We start from the raw sequence: 19546 nt of genomic DNA, 5'->3' as shown, positions 1-19546 counted from the left end.
AAGAGTGTAAGAAACAGGACATGTTCAGAATGATCTCTCCCATATCACATCCTTCCAGTTTCCAACAGTCATAAACTTAGGGAAGCCTGGGATTACATCCCTGACTATTGCATTTTAATAGCCCCCGATGGACCTGTCCTCTATAAATTTATCTAAAGCCCTTTTTTGAACCCAGTCGTACTGTTGGCACCCACGTTGTCCTGTGGCAGGGAGTTCCATGAGTTAATTATGCATTCCGTAAAAATGTACTTCCTTCTATTTGTTTTACATTTGCTGTCTGACAATCTTATTGTGTGCCTCTAAGTTCTTGTATTATGAGACACAGTGAATAACAGTTCTCTGTCCACTTGTCTCAAACCATTTCCCTTCTCATATCTCCTCTCAGTCACCTCTTTTCCAAGCAGAAAAATCTTAATCCTTTCAGTCTCTTCTCATATGGAAACCATATGGCACATACCTCTCCCATTATCTCAAAGGATAGACTTATGGGCAGCCTGACACACTTCAGACTTGTTTGAATTCAGCTTGATCAGACTCACTAAGAAGGGACACCCCATTTGGGATTCAGCTCAGTGAGAGGAGGCTTCTACCAATGAACTTAACTGATTGACAGACTTTAGAGTTAACAGAGGGAAAAAGGTAGGTGATGATGGTGCTTACTTTTGCCCGCTAGCCTAATGTTTAATGCACTTGCCCAGAAAGTGGGAGACCTGGATTATAGGCCTCCTCAGACTGATAGGTTCCAAGGCCACATCTCCCACTTTCTGGACAGTGCCTTAACCACCAGACCAGTTAGGTAGGGCTGAGGGCATCATCCTCCATCCCTTCTGTTGAAGCTGGGCCAGGGGGCAAGGAATGCAAGAGGCAGGGCCTAGAAGACCATGCAAGGGTGTGCCAGGTTGATCCTCAAGTTGGGCAGAGGGAGCCCTGGGTTCTGTCCCTTGTCTGTGTCATAAAAGAAGAGCTTCTGAAGTTCCAAAACTCTTTCGACTACTCCCTCTCAGAATTTTTAGAGGCTTTTCCTGGATCACATCAGCATAATAGTAGGCCTCCGTGGCTTATGTGAAATTATCCATGATGTTTGATGTCATTGCCAAACAATTTGCTGAAGTGACTATGGGTCAGATTCTGTTTCCATTTTCACCTGTGTATGGTTTCTTCGTAGATCTGAGATTTGAAGGTGGCCTTTGCACTAGTTTTGATATCACCAGCCTGTTGCTGAGAACACAGGGCCCTAAAGTCTCACTAAATATAGGGACATCATATAAAGTGGTCAATCAATAACTTTTAAATGATTTAGTCCTTATCTTTTACCGGAGGTATCAAACCTGTATTTCATTGGTGCAAAATAGAAATAGAAAAATATTTTGATAGCACTGAAATGAATGTACTGTGAGAACTGTTCACAAGCATTCTAAAGTAGGACTGTTATAAAGAGTAATTGGGTGTTTCAGAAGTGAATTTTAAGTAACCCCTTTTCCAGGCTTTAAGGCTTATAAAAATTATTGAGCATTTTAACATTTTTTTAACATTATACTTTTCAAGTCATGTAATAGAAAGCAAATTGTCTAAGGAGGAAATATATATATATACACACATATATATATATCCTTCTAATTTTCTATCAACTTTATATATATATATATAAAGTTGATAGAAAATTAGAAGGATATGTATTTTTTTTATTTGATGTACTAGGAAACATAAAATTACAGGTTACAATAAAGAAGCTGATTTTATTAACATAGTCTTCTCTGAATGGGATCTGATGTTTCTTTCCATTTTTAAAGAATGATTCATAATTTTACACAATTTTTGGTATTTGCAGAATTTCTGCAAGGGTAAAATATCCCCTCGAAAATCTTTCCTGAAATGTGGAGAAGGCATTGCAAGGCGTGAAAAAAGAAAAGGAAGCTTTGGAAAAGAACAAACCAAGCATTCCAGAAGAGTTAGTTTTGACTGCCAGAATCACTTCTCTTGGCCTGGCCGTCAAACTTGGAAATTACATATGGGGAAAGGCTCTTGTTTAAATCGGCAGGCCAGTAGTCCCATGATGTTGAGCACAACTGAGAAAAATACAACCAGTGCTATGTCTGTGAGTGAAATAAAGGGTCTGGGGGACTGTAAGGCAGGTGATCCTGAGGAAAGGCCAGGAGAAAGAGAAGGAGGTGAGGGAGAAGAGAGTATAAAGGGGGAGCCTGCTGTATCACCACAGATGAACTGGCCTGAGCTTATACAGCAGTGTCATGAGCAAATAAGTGGAATGAACCTCCAAGTAGGTGAGAGGAATGAAATGCAGTGTACTGATTCTCTAGCACACCTTGATGGAATGGATAAAAGATCCATGGAGCCTAAAGTCCCAAAGCAGTTAGATCTTGTGGATCAGTCTGGGAAGGGCAACATGGCAGAGGCAGCAGAAAAACCTTTGGAAGCCCTTCAAGAAGATTCTGTGTTTCAGAACTTAGAAGAAGCAAACCAAGCAAAGCATGTGGATTGGAGCATAGGTCTGCAATTCACATCCTGCATGAAAGGGGCTCCCGGCTTGCAAAATAAGTTCTGTATTGTGAACCCAAACTCAGAGAGCAAGAGAGGAACCAGCACTGGATTTAAGCTGGTCAATGACAAAATAGTGAAAGTTTCCCATACATCAGCCCAGCACATGGACAGGGAAAAGGGTGACACATCTGTTGGTCACCAGCGTTTGTGTCAAAGCAGTGGAAATGCTCCCTGCCAGTGGAATGCCTTAGCTGTGGCCAGTGAGTCAAGCCACACATCAACTGACAGTGAGGATGATCCCAAATCACACTGCAGTCAGTATCCCACACAGGCTGCACCACAGAAAGTAGGTCGGACAGACAGACATTTGGATCTCTCTGATGCTGATTATGCTAGTGATGAGCCCAGTGGAGCAGAAAAGATGACCCTGAAAAAACACAAGTCTCAGCCTAAGAAACGGGGGCTTTCAAACCAGCAGGATTCTTCACTCAGCACAAGCAGCAGTGATTCTAGTAATGGAGTTGCCAGGCTGAAAGGGAGTAAGCCTTGCTCCTCTCTTCAAAAGTGTCCTTTTCATCCCCCAAGATCCATGGGAGGCCAACAACAGCCTCAAGCAAAGAGTGAGAGTTGTGCTGGGGACATTAAAACTGTAGATCTGTACTCACTACCCTCAATGGGCAATCTTGTAACTACTCTGTTCCCTACTTTCAAGAGTAAAGACACCCTTGCTGAAGAAAAGGGACATAGAAAGCTGTTTTTGGGGACACTAGGTAAGAACTATTAAGACTAGTGTTTATGGGGGTGCTAGGTAAGGGTTACTGACATCTTACCCTATGTCAGTAGTAACTGAATTTCTTTTGACTTATAATAATTCTATCCTTGTACCATTATTATATACTGCCAGTATTCCTCAACTTGGATCTGGGGAAAAAAGGCCATCAGCAGTTAAAACAAGCTAAAAGTATAAGTCAGTCTGTGTGTGCTTTCCAGTCTTGGGCTCTTTTCTGAGACTGCTAAAAAGTATGGTATTCATCAATTTAAAATAAGTCAACTTAAGTGGGTCAACTTAAGTTAAGCCATGTCAGAGCATACACATGTACACCTCCTTGACATGCTGGCAGCCATCTTGTGAGCTAAGTTGATTTAACTAATGCAACTCAAGATAATACACCTCAGAGGTATATTATCTTGCACCACATTTAAGCTGACTCTGCCCCACATATGTGTATACGCTCTGACAGGTAAGTCAACTTTAAACACTTTAGTTGCCTTAACTGTCAGAAAGTTAGCATGTGTGTACGCACCCTCAGTGACACTTGTAGCAATGTTTTTTACGGTACAAAGTGAGAGAAACAGGTTCAAAACCCCTTCAGTTGAGGGGGTGGTAGGGAGAGAGGGTTATAGAATCAAAACTCTGCATAAGTGGTCTAAAATGCCACTTACATGAAGGAAGGGGAATTGGATTTCTCCATTAATTGTCAAGCTCCTGCAACAGAATTAATACTTAGAGCCACAGCAATGGTTCCATTCAAAATAAAGGCCAAATACATTTTAGCAACCACAATATCATAATGGAATTCATACACTGATGCAGATATCACCTCCATCCTGTCCCACTTACTACCAACAGCAGTGCTTGATTCATGCTAGTAAGCAGAAAAAATGGACTTGATAATACAGGAAGCTCATTCCACTTCTGTGTGGAAGATGTTCTCCTAAGAACCAACTTCCTAGGGAAGTGGTCCTCAGCCCTACCTTGGGTAAATTAAAAAAGAGGTTAGATGATCACCTGTCTGGGGTCTTGTGAACCCAGCATTCATTCCTGCCTGTGGCAGGAGGTCAGGCTAGATGATCTGTTCAGGTCCCTCCTGACCCTAGTTACTATGAAACTAAGTGGAAGATGTTCATAAATAACCACTAAGCTATATATATTAATGTAAATGTCTTTGTAGAAGACACTCAGAAAAGACTGACTGGCAAATTTTTGGAATCGGAAAGGGAGGTTGGTGTGTTTCTTGGAGAAACCCCTCCACTAGCTGGGATGAAAGAAGAGCAGGAGAAAGCAATGCATTTTCTCAGGTAGGTAACCATCCCTTCTCCTGGAAAACAAATCTATCTCTAGACCTTGATACCTAAAACTAGGCTGTCAAACTCACGTTTGGGAACCTGAATAAGTGGCCTTTTTCCATTGGCAGCTGTGTGTGTTTGGAAAATCGGGCCATTTATTTTGGTACCTAAATACAGAAATAAGTGTCTGACAAGGCACCCATGTTTAGAAACTTGGACCTGAGCTGAAAAATAGGGAACGCTTTGTACAAGTTGTTGAGCATCCTCAACTCTCAGAAAGTCACCAAGAACTCACCAAAAGTTGGGGCACGTCACCCCACATGATCAGGTCCTTAATGAAAGAGAGGATCATTTTCCTACATGACATTCAGATTTAGATATTTTTGTAAAGATGTTTGATGTAAAGATTTTGTTTAGATATTTTTGTAAAGATGTTTGTTTCTGAGATTATTCACAATTTATGACTGTTACTTCATATCCAGGTCAAACACCACCAACAGTATTATTTCAAGACTACATTTCTTCAAACTAGGCAACAGTCAGAATGCAGTTTTTTAAGTGTGACCGAAATCTGTTAGAACCTGCACTCACCAACATCTAAATTTTATACAGACTTTTTTGCATTACTGTGTTTTTTTTCTCATTCTCACTAGGTCTGAGACTTTTCTTATACAAAATAAATAATATTTCTTGGTTTGCCATTCTGTTTTCATTCCTTCCTTAATTTGAACAAATGTTTAAGCTGAAAAACAAATTAAGTGTTGACATTCTTTAGTTTATGCCCTTGTATTTCTCTGAGTTTTGGATCAGGTCCTTACAGCATGTCATTAATCAGCTTATACAGTTTTATCCCCATAGTTATCCTTGACATAAAATATTTTGCATCTATTAAAAATACTTTATCAAAGGCTATTTTGGATGTGATCTTGCAAACATGTTCCAGTGACTGTGATAGGAATTCCATATCTGAGCTGTTGGGTCTGTTTTTTTACATTTATAATCTGAAAAATGAAGCTGTCAAGGAAATTAGGCTATTGTTTCTAGTGTAATGTACTGATAGTACTTTCAGCTGCAAAATAATGCATCTGATGCAGAATTAACTGCATCATTCATTCAGCATTGTATTCTGTGCCTGTGATAAACAGTGCTGTCTGGTGGGGCTGTTTTATAAAGCTTGGTATTTTGGCATTTAAAAAGAGTGCTTGTAGTGGAGTTTTGGTGGTGGATGTTTACCTTCAAATCTACACGTGGCTTGTCAGGTACACCTTTATTTCTTTTTTCTAATTTGTGGACCAAAACGTAGGCAGGTGTAGATCAATTAACTGCAGTGGCTTTATGCTGGTTTATACCAGCTGAGGATCTGGCTTTGTATTTTCAAAGTAGTGTGTGGCAGGAGCTCTTGCCGGTAACCACAGTGATTGCACTTCACTCACACCCTGTGATGTTTTTCTTTGGTAGAAGCAATAAAAGTGCTTTTGAGAGTCAGATGACATGCCTGGACCTGTCCAGTCGTCCACCCCTTCTTTGGTTTCCAAGCACATTCTTTTAGAACTATGCAAACACAAGGTTTAGAATTTTGCATCAAATCCACCGCTTAGCAGGGACTGGAGCATGGATAAGAGCTGGAAGGCTTCAGCTCCACTCAGGGAAAATTGAGGTAATTCTTGTTGGTTGTGGGCAGCTGTCATGAGACTCACTGGAGTTTGTTTAGGTTTCCAGGACCAGGAGATTGCCATTTGTGGTGCACCTCCTGCCCTTCTTGTTGAATCCACAGCTCTTCTGATTGCCTTAGTACAGGGATGGGCAAAATATAGCCTGTGGGCTGGATCCAGCCTGCCAAGGGATTTTATCTGACCCATGATTGGTCCCTTGGCCCCACCTAGCCCAGCCGCGGGAGGCAGTCCGAGCTGGTCCTGCTGCCCTTGGGCACGCAACAGTGTTGGGATGGTGTGGCAGCTGGACTTAGTTTCTCAGAAGCCCCAGCAGCAGCAGCTCATTCTAGCTGCCACCTCTAGTGTCACCTCTGACACAGGGCCTGCTGCCTGGGCACCCCAGCCCATCCGCCCTCCACCCGCTGCCAGGGGTACCGGATGGAGTGGGCAAGCAGGGTCTCCATGGAGACCAGCCTGGGACCTGCACAGGCAGGGCACGCTTAGCTGGGTGGATGGGATGGGGCCACAGATAGGTGGGGAGCAGCCTCCAGGAGCAGGATGGGTGGTTGGTGCTGGGGCCAGGATCTTGGGGTGGTGACAGCATGGGGCCATACTTATTACTCCTAACAGATGTTCCAGCCCAAGGATATCCAAAGGCAGGATTTTATCTGCATCCTTTACATCACTTCCATAATCCCCAATTTGGTCTTTGAACAGAACACGAATGGATCAGTTTGAGACCATCAAGACTCAGGAGCTGAACCATGCAGAATACAAGAGAGGTCAAATTCCCATGCTGCTGAAAGAAAATGTTGAATCTGATAAGTACTTGGCAACAACTAGAATCACTGGAGAGAATGGGAACTCCAAAGAAATACAAGTAAGTGCTGCTCTGTCTGATAGTCTGTTCACTTTTATATGGGTTCTTTGTCTTTATTGTACTCAAGCCCTTTCAGCAATATCTGGGTGTCAAACGGCACTGGTGTAGGCTGCTAGGATGTAACTTATGTCCGGTTATTAGGGCTGTGTGAAACAGCACCATTCCATTTTGACTTGCATTTCAGTGTTTCAATGGAACAGTGTTTCATTTCGAATTTCATTTTGATTTGAAACCACTGTTCCATTTCATTTTGTCGAAACAATTTCACTGTTTTGACGCTGTTTCAACATTTCACCCATAGGCTATAATGGGGAAGCTCGAAACAGCCTATAACTTTGTCATTTCTGGCCTGATTTGGATGAAAATGCAGGAACGGTAGCCCCTTCTGAGGGCATGAAGCCTGCGAAGTATCAAGGAGATAGGTGCAGGGGTTTGGGGGAAACTGCACCTCAAGCTGCAGACAAGCAAAACTCATGACATGGGTGACACTGTGTGTGTTAAGGCACAGCGGGGTGAAAGCTGCGGGCTTGCTAGCCCCTGCTGAGGACACGAAGCCTGCCAGCTTTCAAGGAGATAGGTGCAGGGCTTCTGGGCTCTGGGGCCCTGCACCTCTGGCTGCTGACAGGCAAAATTCGTGACATGGGTGCTTGTGGAACTGTGTCTGTCCTGGGTTACAGGGGGGTGAAAACTGCAGGCCTGCTAGGCGCTGCTGCAGCCATGAAGCCTGCTAGCTGTCAAGGAGATAGGTGCAGGGGGAGTCTGGGTTCTGGGGCCCTGCACCTCTAGCTGCTGACAGGCAAAATGCGTGACAAGGGTGGGTGACACTCTGTGTGTGTTAAGGTGAACCCTCACTCAACTGACACCAAGGCAGAAAGCAGGGCAGTTCAAACAATGCTGCCTTTTATGCGGTTTTTCCATCCCTCCCCCAGAGCACTGGGATTGGAAGGGACCTCAGGGAAGGATGACTGTCACTGGCCAGCTGCACAGTCAATAACAAGAGTGGTCCTTCCCCCTCCCTCTCCTCACTTTAGTTTCTGTTTCCCTGCAGGCAAGACCAGCTTGAACTTCAAAACTCAAAACATTTCGAAAATTTTGAAATGTTTTGACTTGCCTCATTTCATTTCGAGGCTGTTTCAAAGCTCTCTCTTTCGTTTGAATTTTGCTGTTTCAAGCTCGAAACAAGTTGAAACAGCATCGAAACAAAACTGCCGGTGAAATGTAACCAATTATGTTGGGATGTAACGGTTATGTTCTATTACTACACACACCAACACAGCTACAACCATGTTGCAGTATAGCAGTGGACATCGGTTTGCTTTGTGGTGAGAGATTGCAGGAAACCCAGAGCTTCCCATGCTCTTGAGTGGCCCTGGCAGGGGCTTTGGGTGTTGAGGGGCCCAATCCTATGCACCTGGGAATTCCTGAAACAGGGGCCTGATTCTGAAAGTTATTGAGCATGTGCAACACTCATTCACATAATCTGGAAAGGTAGGTATTCACAATTTGGTAGCTGATGGTGTCTTCCCTAGGTTCCTGTCAGCACATCTTCTGTCTTGCACAGGATTACTCCTTTTCCTTGTGCTCCTTTTTCTTTATTTGGGTCTCCTCTAATCTGGATGTTTCCTTTATTATTGCTGTGTATCTTAATATCTCTTTTTGCCTTGTTCCTGTCATAAAGAAAAATCATGGTAAAGTATCAAACAAGATGGTAGAAGTTGAGCTTTGCTCAGAATGCTCTTGGAATGGTGCAGTAATGTCACATGCCTTCGTCTAATGGCAGATATTAAAGCAACAGATTGCAGGGCTCCAGGAGGAATTCAGAAGAAATGAGTCCCACTGGCATGCTGCCCATGGCCAGCTGAAGAGTCAGATTGAGATGCTGACCAAACAAAACCTGGAGCTTCGAGGTGAGCTCCGAGTTTCAAAGCATCAGAGGCTGGAATCAGAAAAAAAATCCAGAGTTGTGGATTTCAGAAGCAGAACATCAGAAACCCCGGTATGAAAGAACCTGTTGCTCATGGGTATTTTTTGAGGAGTGGAAATGTCTTGTATAGCAATGTATAATTAATCTTGGTGTACTTTTACATATATATTTAATTCAGTTGTAATGAAACGTAATCAGGGTTAGGTACCTAAGCTTCTGTAGGCTTTTTTGAAGATGTCATCCCAAATAAATATTTATTTTTTGTTTTTTAAATTGCCCGTAATCTGTCTGCTAGTTACAGTGATCCGTGCTTTTAATACAGAGTCTGGGTCACAAAATTCCAGCAGTACCTTAATCAATGTAGAGGACACCCATGCAAACCATCAACATCCTAATAAAAACAAAGGTTAAGGAAGGCAAAATATTCTTTGAGCCAGATTCTCTCTCCCACTCCACCTGCTGTAGTTCACTTCGGTGGTTCAAGACAGCCATTAAAAACTGTAGCTCCAGGCACTGAAGAGACCCTCTCTGTGAGGGAACTGTCAGATGGCAGAAGGGAGTATAAATCAGGTATGGGGCATAGACCTGAAATTGCTGTAACTTAGATTAGGGCTCATACAATTCTTGCCTATGTGCAGGATCCAAGGGAGCATAATGTAGTCAGATGGGGAATTTAAGTCTTTGTGTTTACATTTTAGGGTCTTTCTGTTTCATTTGTCAATAGAGCCAATAAGCTTTCCAGTTTCAAGGTCTGCTTAGTGTGTGACTATTATTCTGTATTGGTTTCTTCAATATATGAGGCCACCCCTTGTCTAGTGGAGTAATGATTATCTTCGTATTTGTGAGATTGGATTGTTATAATAAAAAACCTAAAGGGGGTTTTTGCCACATGGAAAAAAGGAACAAGTGGTTAGTTCTGCTAGGCATGAAGAATAATTTGTTGATGTGTTTGTTGTAAATTCTCCATTAGGTGTCAGAAGCTATTCTGACAGGATTGTCATCCCTGGCTAAACGGGAAGAAAGCCCATTGAGAGGCAGCCATAAAAGTCGAAGCTCCACTCCCATGGGCAGGAGAACACCATTGGAGAAACAGCATCCCAGAGATGCAAATATCAAAGTATGGATAAAACCTGGGGACTGAGAGTATGAAATGTTAACTTGTTGTTTCCCTACTTTGAATGGGGCTGTCAAGATTGGATGTTTGTCTCAAGAGTGCTTGTCTTTCTAAATGATATATGCCATTGTTCAAACAGAAGTTATGGGCTTGAGGCAGGAATTACTGAGTGAAATTGTAAGGCTGGTGTTATGCTATATGTCAAACTAGGAACAACATTTTCAGAAATTCAGATGTGACTGAGAAACTTAAATTTCATCTTCAGAAATGACTTAGGCACTTAAGGGCCTAAGTCTCATTAAAGCATAATAAAATAAAATTACTTACATGATTTTCAAATGAGTTTGGGTACCTAAACATGCAAATAAGTGCCTAGCAAGATTTCAAGATCGCATACGGAGGTTAGGTATCCATTTGTCATTGATGCCATAAATGTTGATAATGAAAGCATTGATTTCAGTGAGATTTAGATATCAGTTTGCCTCTCTAGATGCTTTTCAAAATCCTAGTGGGCACTAACGTGCATCTTTAGTCTCATAAATGCCTTTGAAAACTTCAACCTTTAGAGACTCTGAGCATTAACTTTCAAGCAAAACTAAAGGTGCCTAAGTCACTTTTGAAAACAAAGTCTTAAGTCACTTAAGTGCTCTTGAAAATTTAACCCAGAGGATCATGATCGTTCTTTCAGATCCAATTCTAATTCTGTTGAAGTGAATGGGAGTTTTGAAGTTAACTTCAATGTGGTCAGATTTTCACTCTATAAATGAAATAATGTCAAACAAGTAGATATCCTTCTGCAGTATTTGCATTCTGTTTATAGCCTTTTGATAATTTTATGAAAACCAGAATATGAGATGAATTAGCAGAAGTGAAAGTGGCTTATCACTGGGCCAGCTGATCCCATTCTGTCATTCTGACAGATCCCTTCAACTAGCAGCCCCTGACTGAGGCTGTTCCCTCACAGCCCAATTCACAGTGAGACTGGTGATAGCTAGGACAAGGATTTTTGAGCCGAAGTCCCATCTCCACAAGTGTGTGCGCCATATTTGCTTGTTTTTACTTTTTCAAGTAATACTTCTCTGACTCCTTCTATTGCCTGGCTTTATGCCCTCTGCAGTGTTGATCTAGGAGTTGTAGGCCAGACCAGAGGTGTCTATGAATCACAGGGTGCATCTACACATGCAATTAGCATGTAACAATAAACTCCGGCACAGTTTGCACTAGAGTTTATTTCTTGTGGGCACAGTGTTTACAAGTGCACCTGGGACTAGAGCACATTTTGCTGGGGTGAAGCATCCCCAGGCTGCCAGGAGGTCCAGGATTCGTCCTACCAGGCTGGACTTTCCGCCTTGGCTCAACATGCTGCAGAAGGGCTGGCTGGGGGCTAGCTGGCAGGCAGCCCCTGCACTGTAGCACCCTCATAACCCAGCCAGCCCCTGTCACTATCTACACGTGTGTTTTGGCACACGTAGCTACTTCTCCGTAGGATAGTACTTGTCCTGGACAGTACTACCCTACTGTGGATTTAGTTAATTTACTGAGCCATAATACAGGTGCACAAGTAGATGGTGATGCTTTACTGCAGATCTAAATAGTCAGCTCCTCAGTAAAACACATGGGTAGATGCACCCACATTAATACAGATTGCCCTGACCCTTTCTGTTGCCTAGCTCTGTGCTGTCTGTCAATCAGGGTTGATCTAGGATATCTATGTATCACAGGGATGTCTATGAATCACAGGTGTATTGTGGTATGGGACCTTCCACCAACAGGAGCAGATGTCTAGGGTGAAAAACCATTCCTGTAATACTTAGCTACTGAGTATTTAGTAAGTACCATCCTGAAAGCCCACAGTTCATGATAGAGGTCACTCTTTTTAAAGACCACAATCTTTTTTTTCCAAAGTCAGGGAAAAAAGATAGAAAAAACATGGTATTGTTCCTTCACCAAACCTGTGAGACCTATGGAGTGTAGTTTACCTTCTGGGTGCTCAACCCACCTGCAAAGGAAAGGCTGTCTGAGCCATAGTTCCTGAGAAGTAGGAAGTTGCCCTCTGGACCAGCTGCTACTTGAAACAGACAAGAGGACTCAGACAAATATGAAACAGACTGGTTAGCATGATTTCTAGTCCCCTGAAACAGATCTCAAAGAACTGGAAAATGCTGCCCATACTTTGATTTGACGTGGAAGAAAGTACTTGTGAGCACATGAATATGCTGGCAGATGATCTGAATCAAGATGTCAAAGCTCAGGTAAGTAGGACATTTAAAACAACATAGAAAATATTGGAGGACGAACAGAGTATGCTTGGCATAGGAACTGCGCATGGCTGGTTAAATCTAAAGTAAGGACTTAGCTGTGTTTCTTTTGTATTGGAAATCTCTGTTACCCCAGTCTGCTTTTTCTAGAGGATTCTGAAAACCTAGGCAGAGATAATTCTATGAACATAGATAAATTGGGTGCTTGATGTTTTTGTTCAGACCTGAGACACTCTAGAAGACATTGACTGAAGGCAGATGCTAATTCTACTGAGGAGGGATATGTGACTTTTCAGAAGCTAGCTGGTGTATTTTAAGTAGCATCTTAGGGTGTGTGCAGATGAAACAGGGGCCCTAAATTGAAGCAGTGAGTTTTTAAAAACACTGCTTCAATTTAGGGCCCTTTAAACCCGTGTCATGCACACACCTGAACTTATTTGTCTGTCCAGTGTGTGGAGAGGTCCCTGGGCTGCAGGAGGGGGCTGGTGCTTACCTCCACAGCAGTGGCAGCCCCCACCAGGCAGCACCCGCCTGCAGGCACCTGGCTCAGGCAGTCCCAGGGGGCACTGCAGCCGCAGAGGGAAGCACTGGGCCCCTGTGCAGCTCAGGCGGGCAGGCAGGCTCCAGGGGAAAAAAAAATGCAGGTTCTCCGCTTTTCTTGGGCAGAGCCTGCTTTCTTGGGCTGCTGCCAGGCTGCCTGCATGGGCTTCCTGCAGAGCCCCTGAGCTGCATGGAGCCTAGTACTTTGCTCTGCAGCTGTAGGGCAGTAAACTAAAACTCCTCAGAGGAGTTTTAGTTTGCTGTGCCCCGAGTTATTTAAGGCTCATTATGCTGCTGAATTAGGTACAGCGGCTGGAATTACTGTGCAATACGCTGCTGACACATGCAGACACCAACATCATTAAAGCGGTGCAAAAGCATTTAACTTGCTTTAAAGTGTCATGCACATATGCCCCTCATTTCATCTATACATGGCCTTAAAGACCAGTTGTTTGAAGACTGTGAAGTGTATGTTAACAAAGCACTAGGATAGGGCAGCCAGGCTAGCATAAACTGCAAAATTCTGCAGCTTTGTATTAACCTATGCATGAAAAATGAATTAAATATGATTATTGCATTAGGGGAACAATGCAATGTCTGTATTAAATCCAAGGATATTTAGAGTGAGGCATGTTACTGTAAGGGCTTTGTAAAAAGTTAATAAATTTAAGAGTGTGTTGAATGAGATAACCAGCCCAACAAATCAGTACTTCATAGTAGAAGTCACAAAGTCATACATCACAAAGAAAAGAGTTGCCTGTAAGAAATCTAGAAAGGTTAAGTTAGATTATCTCACATGCAGAAAACTAGAGGACGTAAGTCTACATGAGTGGCTGACTGCTTAACCAAGTGCTAAATGATTGTGTAGTAACTGGCATTACCGCACTGTCCCACCACCGCAGTTATTTTTAGATGCTATTGCATAGTAGGAACAAGCTATTGTGCAGTAGCTTATTACAACTGTGCAGTAGCGTCACTGTTGCAGTTCACGCCTGGTGACATTACAGCATTGTAGCAATGAGCTACGACGCAGTAGCATCTCATGCAGATGTACCTAATGGTAGCTAAAAATAATGCAACAATTGAAATTGACTTTGCTGTGATTTTATTAAAAAAAAAAAAAAGAGGAAACAGTTTTGTAGGAAACTTAATAATTTTAATTGCATAAAATCGTTTGGGGATCAGTTTTAGTGTCTTTAATAGAGAAGATCTCTATAGTAGCAACATTTTTAAAACAAGACAGTTTAGTGTCATGGAATGTGCTAATTAAGGCCCTTGGGGCTAAAAAGCTTGCACAACTTATCAAGCAGGTGGATGTCCACTGACAGCATTATGGTTGTTATGCCTTCTGGGTGGTGCATTGGCAAACTGCATTGGTAAACAACCCTACTGAAATTAAGGAATGTCCTGAACTGCTCCTGCATCATCTTTGGTCACACAGACACATATGCTGCTTTATCAAATATTTTAAGTAGAACCAGGTGTGGTTGTAATATCTGCACAGGTTTAGCAAGGTGCACAGACACCACTTGTTGGCCTGCTTATGTCAAGAGTTGCTAGTATTTAGGAATATATGAAAAGAAGTATTGGTAAACAAAGCTGACAGACTGTCAGTAGAAAATAAAAAACCTGGAGTTTTTGGAGGCTGTCACTTTACACAAGAAAACATCCCTGAGAGAGTACCCAGTGCTCCTGGAGCAGGGGAGGTAGGTTGTTTTACATTTCTGGAAAAAAGAAAATCTATTTTTTTCTGTTTGATTGCACTGCTTTTATTAATGGTGGTTCATGTGTTTACTCTAGTGTAATCTGTTTGGTGGGTGAGCAGAGATTTCAAGCTATGTTTCATCAAAGCAAGGTAAAAATAATTTTTAACTTAAGTGTGTGTACACTTCATGGTTTGTTGAAACCTTATTTTTAAACAGATGGCATATATAGGCATATATGCATGGACGAGGGGGTGAAAGGCACCTTGTTCAAATTCACAGATGACACTAAGATGTGGGGAGAAGTGGGCACGCTGGAGGAGAGGGACAGGCTACAACCATATCTGGACAGGTTACAGGGGTGGGCAGATGAGAACAGGATGGGTTTCAATACTGACAAATGCATAGTACTGCACCTAGGGAGGAAGAACCAGCAGCATACCTACAGGCTGGGGAACTACCTTCTTATCAGCACAGAGGCAGAAAAGGATCTTGGCATCATTATTGATTTCAAGATCAACATGGGCCACCAATGTGAGGATGTGGTCAGGAAGGCTAACCACACCTTGTCATACATCCACAGATGCATCATGAGCAGGTCCAAGGAGGTGATCCTCCCCCTCTATGCGACATTGGTTAGGCATCAGTTGGAGTGCTGCATCCAGTTCTGGGCGCCACACTTCAGGAGGGATGTGGACAACATGGAGAGGGTCCAGAGGAGGGCCACTCGCATGATCAGGGGGCAGCAGGGCAGGCCCTACGAGGAGAGGCTACAGGACCTGAACCTGTTCAGCCTCCACAAGAGAAGGCTGAGAGTGGATCTAGTGGCCGTCTATAAACTGGCCAAGGGGGACCAGCAGGCAGTGGGAGAGTCCCTGTTCCCCCAAGCACTACCGGGGGTAACACGGAACAATGGCCAGAAGTTGAATGAGAGTAGATTCAGGCTAGATATCAGGAGGCACTACTTCACAGTCAGGGGGGCTAGGATTTGGAACCAACTTCCAAGGGAAGTGGTGCTTGCTCCTACCCTGGGGGTCTTCAAAAGGAGGCTAGATAATCACCTAGCTGGGATCGTTTGACCCCAGCATTCTTTCCTGCCCATGGCAGCGGGGCAGACTTGGCATGCTCAGGTCCCTTCTGACCCTACCAACTATGAAACTATGAGATATTTTAATCATAGTGAACTAAGCAGTTAAAGAGTAGTATTAACTAAAATCTTGCTTCCTCATTAACCAAGAGGACTAAAGGATTGTGGGAAAGAATAGGAGGGGTTTTAACTTAGAGTAGAGGGCAAATTGCTATTAAAAATAAATTATGAATATAGAGTATGCTTTTTCAAATGGTTTACAAAGCAGGGTTTAAAGCCTACACTGTGCTAAACGTGGTTTAGGGAACAAGTATGTGGACTTCTCTGTGACAAAAATATTTGCATGTATTCCCTTCCCTGTCAAAAGTATGTGACTATGTGTTTAGCTTTTCCAAGGGTTGATGTTTTGTATTGCTATTAGTTTCCTTGTTTTTCTCTAATATATGAAGTTCTAGTATACTATTTTATTTTAAACATAAAAGTAAACCATTTTGTCTTTGTGGGGAAAAAATGTTCAGTTGTTGTCTGCATGCTTTAAAAGCACTCAACAATAACCATAATAATTGCCAAGGATATGAATTACATGGATGTTTTATCTGTGTGTTGTACTAATGTCATTCACAGTTCTGCTGATGCAAGAGAAGACCTTCAGCTTGAGTGTCAATACATGGGAAAGGAAAGAGAAGAAGGAAAGAATTGTTAGAAAAAGAAAATTTATCAACACAAGCATATAGTTGAACAATGGAAAAGATATGATTGCTTGATTTTTTTGTATATTTTATTTAAAAGCAGACTCCTTTTTGTAAAAATGCGGGGGGGGGTGTGAGAGAGAGAGAGAAGGAGAGAGAAATTGAGAGGGGTGTGGAGTTAGTTTTCTTATGAGGTTTTTTTTTTTAATTATGTTTGATCTAAGTAAGTCTGCTGATATCATAGATAAATATCCAGATTCAGCAGTGTTGGAGCTTCCAAAGGCCAGGAGGCTCATCCCAAAATCTTTAATACCAACACCCCAAAACAACATGGACATTTGGCCTGAGGGCCTTGTTACACCTTACACTGTGAGCCAAACAAGTGTTGATTGACTTGCTGCTAGCTTGAAGTGTGGAGAAGTCACACCTTCAACCTGAGTGGCCCATCTATGAGGAGTGGCCACACCTTAATGGAACAGGAGCTGGGTTGCATGGATCAGAGATAATCCTGCCCTGGTGTGGTGTAACTTTGAGCCACATAATAAGTGCTTTGAGCCACTTTAATGTGTTAATGTGCAGACAATCCAGGGGTTAAGAGCTCCAGGAGCTGCTCAAAATAGGAAGTGTAACAATGTCTTGAGAATCAGGAACACTTAACACTTTCTCTGATGACAGAATTAAAAAAAAAGGAAAACCCTGGCCAAAAAAGTCTATGTAAACACCACTTTGGTTCTCCAGAAACCCATGATAAAGTTGAGAGAAGGAATAAAGAAAATCACAGTTCCAAAGCAAATGCTTTAGGAACTGTGAATAAAAAAAAATCCATGGACTGCAAATTCCCACGGTTTAGTAAGGTCTTCTCATGAACTATATGAAAATATTGGCAAAATATTTTCTCTCTCAAGAGATGGCTACTCATTTGTTAAAGCTTCTCGAAGATATAAAGAATATTGGCATGTATTACTTTGTATATGTGTATTTCAGCGCATATGCCTGTAGGGTAAAGTTTTTATAGTGCCAAGTTAAGCAGTTAACTGGCAAAGTATAATGGGAATTTGGATCATGTCAGTAGCCTAATCTTTGTATTTTAAGCACTGTTAAGGAAAGGTCCTTTTCCTGTATACTGAACCAAATGAGCTCTGTGTATCTTTCACTTCTATATTTTTTCTTTTAAGTTTGCCAGTTAGCTACCAGTAAGAATAATTTGTATGCTTTCTGTTATGTTATTTTTAATACACTTTTCTATCAATGTAAACATGTAAATGAACTAATAATTTAGGATTTTATTCTGAAAACAAATTTAGCGATAAAAAGGATTGAATGAAAATATGTGCTCAGCTGAATTACTTCTTGTTTGGGAGTTATCACATGTGGAGTGGTGGTAATGTACCTCAACAGACCTCTTCCTACATTGTATAAATATTTCATTATAGTCTTAATCAATAGTCCAATTGAATTACTCTGGTTTGGTTGCCTGAACTTTTTAAACCTAACTCAATAAGACACTTTAAAAAGGGAGCGGGTAGGTGCTGTTGTCTTAGAGGCTACTACTCTGGGGGGCAAAAGGAAGTCTCCAGCATGTAATACTTTAACAAAATGTGAACACTTTTCATCAGCTCATCTGTAGTTTTAAATAAAAGGATCAAAGGGTGATGCTCAAAATAAGCAGTATCTAAAATGTGCCAAGGCTTAGCAGGTGAGGCTGAGAGTGACTGAGCACCCCCCCCTAGTGGATGTAACTGTTACAAGTACCAGTGTACCAAGCTGTAGTGTTTATGCACACTCTTGCCAGTGATGACCCTAGCACCAGCTGGGTGGCAGCAGGCAACAATATATATTAGCAATCGCAAAATGAGTGTATTGACAGACTTGTAGAAGGAGAATCCAATAATCCTGAAAAAAATGAATGCATAAAATCCCTCAAGGTTACTATGGAGCTAGCAAAGAACAGACAGAGTGAGTTTAGGACTATGTTGCATTATGAGGCATTTTGCTTTGTTAACTTGGGCAGGTGTTGGGGGCACTGTGCGCCATGCACAACAAATGTGTGATAGTATGGATGCCCAGATCTGCATGGGTTTAAACAGCTGTGTTTGGATGGAGGCAGATTTACTAAACCTTTGTTCATAGTAAGAAAATAAAGGAGTGTCCTGAATACAGATTTCCTAAGTCAAGTCAGTAACTTGCTACAGAGTAATACAGAGATAATGGGCCATTAGGCACAGCATCTCCCTGTCAGAGTAATAGTTCATAGTTATAAGATCCCTTTCTGTGCAGTTGATTTACATATTGTAATAAGAAGGTTTTAGTAGGTTTAAGCAATGATGGTTGTGATCATTTTTAAGTTGGGGGCTAGTGTATCTCAGGATGCCTGATACATTATACATTCCAAATATATATATATATGTGTGTGTGTGTGTGTGTGTGTATGTTGTGTGTATACCATGCAAATGTGTGCAAGATATCAGTCTAGATAGCAGGGAGACCTGGTGGGAACTTAAAGGTATAGAATATCCTGTGAACTTTGTCAGGACCTTCATGGCTAAGCAGCTTGTGGGCATACATTTGGTGGGAAAGCTGGAAGTAAAATTCATAGCTCACAGAGGCAAGCTAATGAGTGTGAAGGTGAATGCCTTGAACTTTAATTTTATCAATGCTTTAAATTTCTTACCCATGAAACTGGCAAAGATTCCTTGGGCATTGCATTTTGAAGGGCTTGGAGACTATTTTCAGCATTCATTGCTGAAGTTGGAGGGGAGAGTGTTAAATTGAAGATCTGACTTGCTCAAGGGACAGGGGATTGTAGTCAGAATATTGCCAGAGCACATATGGAAGACTATAGGAGGAACAGACAGGGACCTTTCTTAGGTAAAGAACAGTTTCCTCCATCCTTGGACCCCAGGGATTTTGTTTTTAGGGTCTTGGACTAATGCTGTCTGTCTCTATTAGAAGCCTATAGCCAATAAGCACTACTAATTTTACCAGTTGGTACCTATAGGCAAACAAGGGTGATGAATACTCATTAGGATCCACTGAAATAATTGGAGACAACTTTGTCTTCTTTTTGAAGTACTTTGTAACTGCCAAAGTTAAACTATACCTTCTACAAGGATTATTTTGGCCCCTGTTCACTGTT

At 42.0% G+C, this 19546-nt stretch overlaps 1 protein-coding gene across 2 annotated transcripts in view; it reads left to right on the top strand.

Annotated features, from left to right (window-relative positions):
- The window catches only part of TCP10 (t-complex 10), a 63436-nt gene that overhangs the window by 28033 nt on the left and 15857 nt on the right, over positions 1–19546 (top strand). For both annotated transcript variants that reach the window (XM_025194331.1, XM_014526879.2), the window contains exons 7-11: positions 1829–3266; positions 4449–4575; positions 6933–7095; positions 8876–9091; positions 9990–10136. In XM_025194331.1, the coding sequence (XP_025050116.1) occupies positions 1829–3266; positions 4449–4575; positions 6933–7095; positions 8876–9091; positions 9990–10136 (2091 nt within the window). The remainder of the gene's footprint in view (positions 1–1828; positions 3267–4448; positions 4576–6932; positions 7096–8875; positions 9092–9989; positions 10137–19546) is intronic.

The sequence above is a fragment of the Alligator sinensis genome, unplaced genomic scaffold (assembly GCF_000455745.1).
Source record: "Alligator sinensis unplaced genomic scaffold, ASM45574v1 scaffold1735_1, whole genome shotgun sequence".
In the NCBI taxonomy this organism is placed as follows: domain Eukaryota; kingdom Metazoa; phylum Chordata; order Crocodylia; family Alligatoridae; genus Alligator; species Alligator sinensis.
This window is presented reverse-complemented; position numbering and strand designations above follow the sequence as displayed.